The sequence below is a fragment of the Populus alba genome, chromosome 6 (assembly GCF_005239225.2).
Source record: "Populus alba chromosome 6, ASM523922v2, whole genome shotgun sequence".
Lineage (NCBI taxonomy): Eukaryota > Viridiplantae > Streptophyta > Magnoliopsida > Malpighiales > Salicaceae > Populus > Populus alba.
This window is the reverse complement of record NC_133289.1, coordinates 16,674,535-16,687,489: the sequence shown is the minus strand read 5'-3', so window position 1 is coordinate 16,687,489 and position 12,955 is coordinate 16,674,535. Positions and strand designations below refer to the sequence as shown.

The following is a 12,955-nucleotide window of genomic DNA, read 5'->3' as shown; positions in this document are numbered from 1 at the left end:
AAAAAAAATAATAATAATTTGATTCTCAAATATTTGTTTTGTGCAATTGCAGCAATTTTGATCTCAAATCTAGCATTGTTTTTTGGGAGGGAGGATTAAATTAAAAAATATGGGCCTGGAGTGGAAAAATTGGGTAAGAATAGATGGTAGATTTGAAATTTATTTGAAAAGTTTTTTTTAATCCTCTATTTTTTTTTTAATTATTAAATGACCAATCTTTTTAATTTTAGAAAAATTATTTTCAAACCAAACTTTATTTTTTTTATTTTTTAGATTTTTTTGGTGTAAAAAGAGAGGAGGCTCACCGAATTCCAATGTAAAGAGAAAAAATTGTCGTTGCGACAATTCTAACCATTAAAAGAATCAATTTTTATATCAAATGGTACCATGTAATAAGAAGAGTTCAAATTAAATGTTTTTTGTACCTTAAAAATGTCTAAAATATATATCTAAGCTCAAAAGAATTTTTTATTTCAAGTTAATTTTGGTTTTTAAGGCGGTGTATCTATGTTTTTGGAGGTCATTAGTTGGTTTAAAAAGGTTTCCAAGGGTGTTTTCTAGGTCTTTTAAATTAAAAATAGATTGAAAATGAATTTTTAGATAAGTTGACTCATCAACTTAAAAAAAATAATAAAGACATGTGCATGTGGGCCTAACCTTATAGGCATGCATGCAGGCCTTTTTTTTATAGGCCAGATGCTTGGCCTAACTTGCTAGGCACAATAATGCCTAGCATTATTCTTTTTTTAAAAAAAATTAAAACCTTTTTTATGTCTTTTCTAAAAAATCAATTTAAGTTTGTATTTTACTTCTCTGTTATTTCTTTTGCTTATTTAGTTTTTTAAAATAACAATTATTTTTTAATTACATTGAATGTATTTAATTTTTAAAGAGGTTAATATAATTTATCTTTAATTTTTTTATATTTTATATAGATTAAATTTATTTTTTAAAAATAAAAATAATATTTTTAATATGTGCAGCCTTGTATAATATTTTTTTCGTTTTATTTTATTCGATAAATTTTATATATGTGTTGATTTTCATTACAATTTGATTTGAATAAACAAATTTATTAAACACAATCAAGTAAATAACCCATGTTATAATATTAAATATTTTGATTTATATTTGTCTCTCAAATTTTTTATTTTTTTTTAATTTATTGTTAATGATTTATTTTCATTTCTTTACTCATATTTTTTATTTATCTAATTAGATGTGTGCATAAATTTATATATATATATATATATAGACATTTTTTTATGTAAATAAACATGTTGAAAAATTTGACATGTTTATTTTTTTTTTATCGTGTTTTCAATTTAATTCTTATTCTTTGGATTTCTGATTTTTTTTTACTTGATCTTTTTATAAAATTTTTTTTTTTTAGTTTTGTCATTCAATCCAAGTTTATAATGCATTGTTTTTTTTTTTTTTAATTTTAGTCATTATTTTTTTAATTTTTTAATATATATATTTTTCAATTTAACTTTCTGAAAATTTATTATTGCTTTTTAATTTATTTATTTTTTATTTTAACTTTAACTTTTATTCTTTTGATTTAATCTAATTATCAAATTTCTTCTATTTTTTTAAAAAAACATAATCGTTTTCTATTTTTATTTTTTTTACGTCTCGCGGCGCCAGCAATCTAGTTATATCCAAAAGGAGATAGATGTTAGCATAAACAGGAGCAAATTTAACAGAGACACAAACAGAGCAAATCCTTACTGTACTATTCTCATATCATATTAACAATATTACATTAAATTCTGCGGAACCTAAGTTACATTGTTTACTGAAAAGACTCAAAAAAGAAAATCATTGATAAACAAATAAAAATCGTCATTAAACACACAGAATCACTAGGGTTTCTTCACCACTAACCCACCGAAAGAAATGGGTGTTCTAGCAACTCGTCCGCAGACCACCTCTGAGCAGCATTCCTTACAAGACACTTCCCCAGGAAATCCTTGGCATCATCAGATATAGAACTTGGTATCTGAGGCAAATCCTGACTGTCGCCTATCGTATACAAATAACCTGGAACATCCATGCGAGGCCACACAGGTTTACCACTCAACATCTCCACCACAGCGCAACCGAGTGCCCAAATATCTACACCGTAATCATACCTCTTCTCTTTGACCAATTCCGGCGACATATAAGGATATGTCCCAATCAGATCATCACCCCAATTCTGATTTTCATAAATGGACATTGCCAATCCAAAATCTGCAATTTTTGCAACAAAACCCCCACTCCTTTCTTCAGTACCAGGCACGAGCAAGATATTACCTGGCTTCACATCGCAGTGAATATACCCGCGACAATGAACATACTTCAGGCCTTTAACAACATCTCTTGTATATTTCCTGACATCAGACTCCGGTAACCCAGAACCTGACAGTTTAATCTGACGATGTAAACTGAGCCCGCAACAAAACTCTAAGAGAAGGTTGTAGATTTTTTCTCCGTCGCAACCCGTGTCGGTAATTTCATCTCCGTAGCACCTGATAACATTAGGGCTTGCTTTAAGATCGCAAAGAACCCTCTTTTCATGCTTGAGGGTAGACGCGTTTTCTAAAGTAGCGGATTTTACAGCAATTTTATCAGGAAGATCACCATCGCTTGTTGTTGTTGTTGTTGTTTTTCTTTTAGCAAGAAAAACAGAGCCATAGCCACCTTTACCAAGCAGGCAACATCTGGCCCAAGTAACCCCATGGCTCGTTTCCAAACTGCATCCAGCAGCGGCTTCTTTCAAGATTTCGAGACAAGTCCCTCTCTTCATGATGGCATTGCGTCTCATCATCATAGCACGCCATTTTGCATCACGTCTTGGTTTGTTGACGGGTGCTGTGGAAGATGACGACGAAGATGTTTTGCTGATTTTTTTGGCTGCCATGTTAACAAAACTCAACAACCTTTTTTTTTTTTGTGTGTGTGGGCGTGAGAGAGAGACAGAGATCGAGTAGGACGCTATGTTTCCGTTGGATTGGAGAGTTTGAACCAAATCCTGGCGACCCTCGGATTGTAAACCTCACAAATACTTCAAGTCGGTGCTGTTGTGATCTTTGAGGAAAAAATATAATTTTTTTTTTTTTTTTGAAATAAAAGACTGTCAGATTAAGAATGATCAACGCTGGTCAAGGACCGTATGATTATCTTTTAACATTAGAGGGATTAATTAATTTATTTCAGTAAAAATATATAATTAACTCAAAGAATGAAAGATTCTATACTGGAGAGAGCCTTGCCTCATGCTCGATAAATAGGAAAATTTAATCAGGGGAGGGGAGAGAGATGGCATTATAGTACGTGGTGGTAACAAACATAAGATTTCACTAAAAAAAAAAAAAGGAAAAAAACATCCTTACTGTTTTTGCCGTTTGACAGTGTTTTTATTTAATTTGAAAAAAAGTTTAAGTTTATTATTGAAAGAACGATAGCAAGAATTAATCTCCCTGTTCTTCACACATTAATTAAGTTTTGACACTCAACTTTGAAGCTGATTCATTAATCCCAACGGAAGATTGGTATCCATGGATGCATCTGCTAGCTGTGGAGAGTGTTTTGAGCATCCCTCGGCATGTATAAAAGAGTTGTTCATATAGAGCATGGCAGCTCCCATGGAAGATCCTCCAACTTCATGTCATTTTAGTACTCTTTCTAAAACACAGACTTATGGGCTGACCAATCATGGTAAACAAGAAACAAGTTTCAATCTCCAGAGGTTTCCCTATGAAAATCCAAAAACAAAAAAAAAAAAAATGGAAGCAACGAAAAAAGTAGATTCACAGACAAGAGCAGCTTGGAAAATAATAGAGAGCACGCAAGGATTAATAATCCTATATATATTACGAAGTCAAGTTAGCACAAGTGCAATGCATTCTCCATGGGGCATGTACAAGCAAGGTGTAGTCTTCAAGACGACATCAGAAGAAGACGATGAAATATATCTCAAACAAATAGGGAAAGCATGCAGCATCTCGCCGAGGCCATCATCGAATGTTTTTTAAAAAAGTTTTTTCAAAAAAGATTAGCCCTTCAAACGCTGCCTTAGAACTTCCAAACATCTCATATTTGTGACATCCACCGCATTAATACTACCTTTTAATTTTACATTTATCGGTTGTTTCCGATTCTCTTCCTACTGAATCACAAGTAATCCATTCCTTCCTGGTTGTTGGATTTTTAAGTTTAAATTTCTAATATGTACTCCGGCTAGGCGTTCAAGCGAGCAGAATCCATGCCAGCACACCCTCTCTTTTTTTCTTTGTTCTTTTCCATCATGTGAGGACTGAACTTAAAGGCCAGTTTTGGTGTGGGAAATGTTATTTAAAAAACAATCTTCAAAATAATTTAAAAATATATAGTTTTTTAAAAATATAGTTGTGCTGTAATATCATCAAAGTTTAAATAAAACAATTGCAGGCATGAAATTAAATAATAACAATAATTTAACATAAAAAATCGAGGGAGGTAAGAGAGGGAACTTTAAAGTGATTTGTTCATCACAAATAAAAAACTTTAAGAAGGTTGACAATGTTGTTGTTTCACTAACTAAATGATAGGATGTCATGAAAGTAAACTTTGTCACCAAAAAAAAAAAAAAAGCAAATAAATCAAAGTTTAACCACTTGGGATATCAGTAATGATCAACTTTACATTAACATGATGTGACATTGCTTCATGTTCACATGGTTATGTTGACAAACTGATGTATCAGACATGTCATGAAAGCAATATCTGCTGACTTAGAAACAGTAGGTTGACTTCTTGATCATCGTCTCGGTAAACTTCCCCGCGTAAACCTGCTGGTAACAATCCTCCTCGTCAATATATGCATAGCATATAGGCCTATAGCCCGGTGAGAGCACCTGAGGCTGACAAGGGATAGCCAATTCCGCAGTCAAGGGGTACAATCTAAACGCAAAAGCTTGCAAAGGCTTCCTCAAATCCCCTTTTCTTACTGAATTCTATGCTCCACCCAGCCGCTCTACTCGCATTCTCTGTTCGGATCCTCATCGTTTCCTCGTCTTCTAAATAACCGTGCATGTCTGGCCCTCCTCTGAGAGGCACTGGTTGTGGAGCAATGCCTGTTGGCCGTGGCTGTCCCCCAACAACTGTAGGAGCATACTGCCTAGCTCCAACACTTATGCCCTGGGAGCTCTGGCTCGACAAATAGACAAAATTGAAGTTAATCAGGGGAGAGGGGGTGAGACGGGCATTCCAAGGAGTAACAAATGCATGATTTGAGACAATAAACATACTTTCCAGGTCTGAACTCAACCTTGAAAAGGGTTAATTACTTCTTCTGTTCCAAAGCGGCTAACTTTTCATCCCACTTGCCACATATAAAACAGGGCAATTTTTATTTTTATCTCAAGAAAAGCATACTGCTTTTGCCAATCATCAGTATAAATAGCTAGATTGTTTCATATTTTGACAATGTTGGACTACACTTACATAAATTTAAGTTCCAAATCTGAACTCCAAAAAGAATATTAATTCAAGGGACTTGACCTGATAGCATCCTCTCCTTCAGAGGGATTTTTTAACATATTATCGATATGCAAATATTTAATTTGGTGCTTCTGACCACAAAAGATTGTAAGAGTCAATTACGAGCAAAACATGTTCTCTAACCCATTAAAATAGTATCCTTTCTAGTAGGAGATGGAAAAAATCTCACCATTGAAGTCATATTCATAAGCTGTGGATCCTGAAAAGCACTCTTATTGCTACCTGGTGACCCTTGTAACAGTAAAGAGCTGTCCACTTTTACTTGAACAAAGTTGTATGGACAAATTGTTGTCTCCTTCAACTTGAAAAGGCACATTTGGATTAAAACTATTTTGGCCTAGAATCAACTCAATGTGGTCTCTCTCTTCATTTTTTCCAGCAACTAACTTAAAAAGATGAAAAACTAAGCCAGCCTTTTTTTTTCCACCACTCACTACTGGTTTCATTCTGGATTAAAGATTTCACATACTATCCTAAGCTATATAAATACAATCTTAATAGCACTGTGGGTGTTGATCTTTAATTCGAACTGATTTTAAAATCCAATCAACCTCATACAGCACAAAGCAGAAGTTGAAGTAGTAATGTAGCAGTGATAATTAGTAGAGTGGTTACTGTACGAGAACCTTTCATAATTATAGCAGTAAAATTTATGTTGCACTCAAATCCACTGAGGATGAATTCCAAACTAATTGGGTCAATCACATGGACGTACTACCTCCTCCAATTAGTGCATTTATGGATTATAGGTCTGTAAGCTATCATGAAGCTATATTTTCCTTTAGCTCTTTAGCCAATGTTATTTTTTTGCCTACCTCTCCTATCTGGCTCCTCTATCCCACTACTTTAATTAATCACTCTTTACCCCTAATGCATCCGGAAGTTGATGCCAGATATGGCGAAATCTAATCACATGACTCTCCCTCAACTTGTACTCAAACAATGCAATCATCTCCTTCCATAAAGGCACTTCTTCTAAACTGGTCCTTTCTTGAGTTCTCACACATCCATCATAACATCTTAGCGATCCTCATTTATGAACTCACCACACCACCAACCTCCATATCGTAGAATAGCCAGTCTAATTGCTGTTAGCATATGTTTAAAAAAGTAAAGATTCCAATCACACAACAGAACTTCATTAATTTAACCACCCCACTTTGATTCTTTGGTAAATGTGCTCCTCGATGTTCCTCTAGATTCATATGACAGAAGCTAGGTATCAGAAGTAGACAAAGTCTTCACTCTTTTGGGGCTCGAGAAGCCCTTCTATTCCTGGCATAGCATAAATCTTGCTGTTACTTCACCCCTATTATTATGCTTAACTTGACAGCTTTGAACTCCACGGTATTCCTCTTTAACTCCAATCTTTGTTCACATCCACAGTTACATAATCAGAAAATAGCTTGCATAATTGCATATGGGATATGATTTATATATTGCCTGAGGGATTTATCAATAATCAAAAAAATAAAAACCTAAGGACTCAACTTGAGAAGTAAATTTACAGTCAGACATGCAGACGAAATATAAGAGTCAAAGAGAACAAGCTAGAATACACAAGAAGCAAACATCATTCTGAATTTTAACTACCTGTACAGGCTACTAATTTCAATTTCCAAGATCAGAAGGCAGCAGCCCATCATAAATAGATTAACCTTACCACAAACAACAAACTAAAATAAAAAAATGTGAAACCAAATCAAACAACTATGAAATTGATAATAGAATAGGAAGAACCAATAAGAGCCTTCAAAACTCCTTTTTTTTTTTTTTTTTTTACAGAAAACAAAGATATCCCGAATAAAAATAAAAATAAAAACTCATTATATTCTCACCCCATCAGTATTATCAGTTTGTGCAGGAGGCCCCTTGCTTGCCGCCATAGCTAAGGCTAATTCTTCAGCCTGTTGATCAGAATAAAAGGTTACACCTGAGAAAATCCTCACAAGAACTATCTACATATTGTTGAAATCCTGATATGTGGTGCTGATTTCACCTATTGCATTGTTGCTTTAAAAGTAAAAATAAAAGGATTCGTGAAAGTACCTTCCGAGCTTGATTAACCAATATTAGATCCGCATTTTCTTCTTGATACTCAGCAATTTTTTCTTCAGTAGCAGCGACATCATCTCCAGCAACCAAGTTAAATACTGTCACGAGACCTTTTCTCGTCAAGATAATATCTTGAATTGAAACAATCCTTAAAATTAATTGCGATAAAGGAAAAAAAGAACACTCACTTATATCCTCTACTTCTTCCAAGTAATCATTGTATTCCCTCAACGACGGAAAATCATCTTCTCTCTTATTGAATCTATAAAATAATGCAACTTCGAATTATGATCTGCAACATATATGCTAAACAATACTGCTATGGACACATTGGAAACAAGAAAGTAAAAACCAATCACATTTCAAGCTGATGCAAAACTGTGCATGAAAAGGAAAATCTATCATGTTTTTAAACCTCATAACTGATTACATGATGCTGCTGATTGAAAGACAGAACAAGTTTTTCCGTAGAAAATCATTTAGCTCACTACTAAATTTAAAACGCGAAAAGAACAAATTAACAAGGGCAACGAAGAAAACCCAGAAAGAAAAATTACATGCTAGCAATCCTTCTCCTAACCACTATCTCCTTGTTGTGGGGATTAATATTGGAGACTACCATATTTTCTGAAGGTTCCCACGAATCAAGATAACAGAATCTAGCACAAGAAATTATTCTCTTAGATTACAAGAGACCCATGGAAGCAAACATTTCGTATTTGAAGGGTTACTGTCGCTAGAATGTGCTATGAAGGTGAAGATTTCTTGAGCTGTTGATGGCCGTTTTGTCCTACCGACACCAAATCTTGAACCTCCGATTAGAATCACAGCATGGCTATCAATTTTGTTCGTGGTACAGACTGGAGAGGTGAGACAAGGGGACGAGAGAGGTTTCTGAGCCTGGCGAAACGGCAGTGTTAAGGAAACTGGGTAGGAGTCCAGGAGTGGTTGAGGGCTACGGGGTGCTAGGTCGAACTTCAAACTAAGAGGGTGTTTGGAAGTGTGGTAGTTGTTGCTTTTCAAATAGCTTTTCGTACCGAAAAGTATGCCAATAATATTTTTTTATTTTTTAAAAATCATTTTTGATATCAGCACATCAAAACGATCCAAAAAGTACAAACCAAACTCAATTTTAATAAAAAAAATAAAAATTTTGAAATTATACAAAAAACCATTTGGACCGCAGTACCAAACGGCCCCAAACGTATTGGCTATTGGGGATTTGATGTACTATGTATTGATGTGATGGTAGGGTTTACTTTATTTCCAAAAAAAAAAAAAATAGATAGACTTCAAAATTACATTAAAAAAAATACTAAAACAAAAGAGATTTTTATTATATATTTTTTATAAAATATTATACATATTTAAATTTATTTTTTTATGAGGAACTCGGATTACAAATTTAATAATTTAAAATAATTATCTCAGATATTTTTTAATTAATTTTTTTTAATTTTATTATTTAATATTTAGTTAATTGAGAATTATTTTTCATGATTTGTTTTATTTGTATTTAATTTACTTATAATATTGGCATATATTTTGTATTGTCAAGTAAGAGAAAAAAATTTTATATAAACGGTATAATATTTTTTTAATTCTGACAATTAGGATATTTTTAAGATAAGATAAAATATTTAAATTTCATTAAAATAAAATAATATATTTTAATGTTCATTAATAAAGTACTCTTAATATATACAGTAATTCTTAAGTTATAAGAATATTTTTTCTCAAATAATTTATTTCAATATTAAACTTATGGATAGTATTTCATAGATCATGTAAAACAAACTCATAAGTAGCTAGCGGAAGTCATTTTCCGATCAATAAACAAGACTTCCGGGAACTATCAATTTTCCAAACAGAACGACTCACCGGTCAACTCATACGCCTCCTCCTTGACTTCCCTGTCTACCCGCATAGTAAGACAATTAAGATTTTATCTTATTTCCTGTTAATTGCAAGCATGAGGGTCACATGGGCGGAACTGGTCCATTTCTCAATCGACCCACCAAGATCTACATCCTTAAATTACTTGCGTGATGAATAATTCACTGGCCTTTAAACTTAAAAGCTTATTTAAAAGTATAGCTGTTGTTGTTTTTTTAAAATATTTTTTGAACTAAAATGTATTAAAATGATATTTTTATTATTTTTTAAAAAATTATTTTTTGAGATCAGCATATTAAAATAATTTAAAAACATAAAAAAAAATTAATTTTTAGCTAAAAAAAATTTTAATTTTAAAAAAATACGACCACACAATTGTGTTTCTAAACACTTCTAAGATTGTGAAGCTTTTTGTCACCGAATAATATAATTTAAGGATGGATTTCAAGGATTTCCCTATAGATGTAAAATATGTTTATTTTAATGTTCTAAAAGTTTTTTAGAAAAAATTATTTTTTTTATTTTTTGTTTTAAATTAATATTTTATGATGTTTTTATATCATTTTGATGTGTTTATGTTAAAAATAATTTTTAAAAAATAAAAAATATTATTCTAATATATTTTCGACCGAAAAAACACTTTTGAAAAGCATTTAGTATTACACTCTCAAATATCCTCCTATATGACTGAAACCTCACACTTTCATGCCATGCGCCATCAACCTTGTATCTTGGAGTGTTTAAGAATGCGAATGTAATTATTTTTTAAAGTATTTTTCGGTTAGAAATATATAAAAAATATTTTTTTATTTTTAAAAAATTATTTTTTATATAAACACATCAAAACAATTTAAAAAACATACAAAAAAAATTAAAATAAAAAAAAATTAATTTTTTTTAAATACACTTTTAAAACATAAACAAATTACATCTTTTTTTTTAAAAAAAAAAACTCTTAAATGTTTTTAAATAGAATTTTAAAACACAAAAACAATTTACATCTTTTTTAAAAAAAGAAACACTAACGGTTAAAAAGGAATGTGATCAATGTTATACTTATCCAGTCATATTTATTGATTTTAACAAACAACATCGTTGAATGTTTCCACTTATACCCTTCCATCAACTTTCCATGCAAATCAATTGATTAATTGAATATTCCATTGATCATGACAACTCCTTAATGACTTGTTAAATTTACAAGGAAATAAACAAAATTGATAGTGAGAATTTGAAATAAAATAAACTGAAATATGAAAATCCCAATTTTTTTAACTTTGGTTTTACACGGGATTAGATCTTTCTTTCTTTTATTTTTTTAAGTTTTATCATCTTATAGATTTAAGACATGTTTTATTTTTTAAATCCCGAGTCTACATGGGATTCGATTTTCCCAACATTTTTAGTTTAAATTGATTTTTAATTTTTTATTGTCAACTTTTAATTTTTAAACAATAAATTTAATAAATTTGTAAGAGCCAAAGTTGTACCATGTTCCCTCAAATTTTGAATTGTTTTTTTGCTAAAAATTATTATTATTTATATTTTTAGATCGTTTTAATATGCTGATATAAAAAATAATTTTTAAAAAATATAAAAAAATATTATTTTAATATTTTAAACCGATACTGGATTTTTTGGGAGTATCAAATTGATTTTGTTAACAAATTTGGATGGAAACAGGCCGGAAGGAAAGGTAGGGTTTAATATCTCAAATAATGTGAAGGGTAAAATTGATCGAAACGATATATGAAGGACAATATCGATAACAAACTTATAGATAAAGGATTTTTTTAGCTAATCTTGAGGGAGAAAACATAAAAAAAATAAAAATAAAATTACAACACATTTTTATTTCACAAGAAACTGATGGAAGCAGATTATCATAACTCGAGAAATTACAAGGAAATAGCCATGTTCGCCCTGGCTTCAGGACAAAGTTTTGTCTCTTGTTCTCGTAGGGCAAAGAACGTGTATGTGAACAGAGTGAGTCACTATCTTAGCCTCCAGATTGGACCACTAACCTGTTTGTTGCATGAACGCCTAGGTGAAATCCATGTAGCCTGGTCAACAATCTACATTCCTCCCCGAGATTTTACATTCTTCGATTAATATATTGTTTGTTTTTTAAAGTATTATTTAAAAAAATATATATTAAAATAATAGCTTTTTCAAAAAATTAATTTTTAACATTAATATATTAAAATAATAAAAAAATATTAAGAACAAAATTTCTTGAAAAAATATAATTGAACCGTGAAAACAAACAAACACTATGGTTCTGTTTGTTTGCTGAAAAGTATTTTTTTTTTTAAAGTGAATTCTGAAAAAGTGAATTATTTTTCAATGTTTGGTAATATAATGAAAAATAAGTTGGAAAAATATTTTTCAGTGTTTGGTTATGTCATGAAAAATAAGCCGTAAAATAACTTATTAACGCTTTATTTTTTTTAAGTTTATTAAAATAATGAGAAATAAATCTTACAAATTAAAAAGTTGAATGAAAATGAAATTGAAAAAAAATATAAATTATCTCAAATAAAATAAATAATAATCAAAATAATAGAAATTAAATCTAAAAAATAAAAAAAATGAAAGATTAAGAAATTAAAATAATAATTATTAAAATTTCGTAAATTATTTCAAATAAAATAAATAACAATAAAAAGAATGAGAATCAAATTTGATAGATAAAAAATTTCAATTAAAAAATAATAAGGGAAAAACAAATAATAATTATAAAAATAAAGACCAAAATTAAAAATAAAAATTAAATTCTAAGGAATGAAATTGAAAAATAAATATTCAAAATAAAATATATATAGCAATTAAAAGTTTAAGGATCCAAATTTGATATAATCAATAAATAACATGACATTGTTAAATTTTTTACAACTTCTAAAAAGTGTTTTCCGCTTAAAATAAAAGGAAAATACTTTTCTGGAAATTAAGCTATTTTTTTATTGGAAAGTGTTTTTTTATCAAAAAAATATTTTTTCATTGATTAATTTTTTTTAATAAAAAATAAATATATAAAATTTTAAAAAATAATTTTTTAAAAACCAGTCTTTAAAACAAATAGAGTAGTATAGCATAGCTTGCTTTCATTGGTTGCGTTAAAGGAGGAAAGAAAAAAAATCCAATTAAAGATTTGCTTTAATAATTCTCCTCCAGGGAAAGGACACTGAATGCGGAGTCCAGTTTTCCAACAAGTTGCATTGAGGTAGAGATAATGAGTTCTGAATTTTCCAGGGTTTTTCTTCTTTCAGAAAAAAGATATTTTTTTTAAAAAAGGTTGAATTAAACAGTTTATTTTTTCAGATTCATTACCATTCTTTTAATCCTTCATCTTATTCTAAACTTAAGAAATGTTGGAGAATATAGTAATATTTTTTAAAGTATTTTTTTTGTTTGAAAATATATTAAAATAATAAATTTTTATTTATTTTTGATATTAACATATAAAAAATTAAAA

The 12,955-nt window shown here is 30.2% G+C and overlaps 2 protein-coding genes across 3 annotated transcripts; both read right to left on the bottom strand.

The window, feature by feature from the left end:
- Positions 1-1,885: 1,885 nt before the first annotated feature.
- Positions 1,886-2,908, bottom strand: LOC118043748 (mitogen-activated protein kinase kinase kinase 20). Its single transcript, XM_035051812.1, has one exon. It carries the CDS (start codon positions 2,906-2,908, stop codon positions 1,886-1,888), a length of 1,023 nt encoding a protein of 340 aa, XP_034907703.1.
- A 1,702-nt stretch (positions 2,909-4,610) lies between these two features.
- Positions 4,611-8,564, bottom strand: LOC118043908 (uncharacterized). 2 transcript variants are annotated; one of them, XM_035052023.2, is made up of 5 exons: positions 8,142-8,564; positions 7,773-7,846; positions 7,579-7,694; positions 7,368-7,436; positions 4,611-5,175 (listed from the first exon to the last, which is right to left on the bottom strand). In XM_035052023.2, exons 1-5 carry the CDS (start codon positions 8,204-8,206, stop codon positions 4,930-4,932), a joined length of 570 nt encoding a protein of 189 aa, XP_034907914.1. In that variant the 5' UTR covers positions 8,207-8,564; the 3' UTR covers positions 4,611-4,929. The 2 variants fall into 2 exon arrangements, with proteins under 2 accessions (XP_034907914.1, XP_034907915.1); XM_035052024.2 differs by having other exon boundaries at positions 7,579-7,682.
- Positions 8,565-12,955: the final 4,391 nt, after the last annotated feature.

Bases quoted from the DNA above. Each gene is read 5' to 3' on its own strand.
- LOC118043748 (XM_035051812.1), bottom strand. From the start codon at position 2,908: ATGGCAGCCAAAAAAATCAGCAAAACATCTTCGTCGTCATCTTCCACA.
- LOC118043908 (XM_035052023.2), bottom strand. From the start codon at position 8,206: ATGGTAGTCTCCAATATTAATCCCCACAACAAGGAGATAGTGGTTAGG. The intron at 7,847-8,141 runs GTAATTTTTCTT...ATTATTTTATAG, and splicing joins AGGAGAAGGATTGCTAGCAT to ATTCAATAAGAGAGAAGATG. The intron at 7,437-7,578 runs GTACTTTCACGA...TCTGATCAACAG, and splicing joins TGGTTAATCAAGCTCGGAAG to GCTGAAGAATTAGCCTTAGC.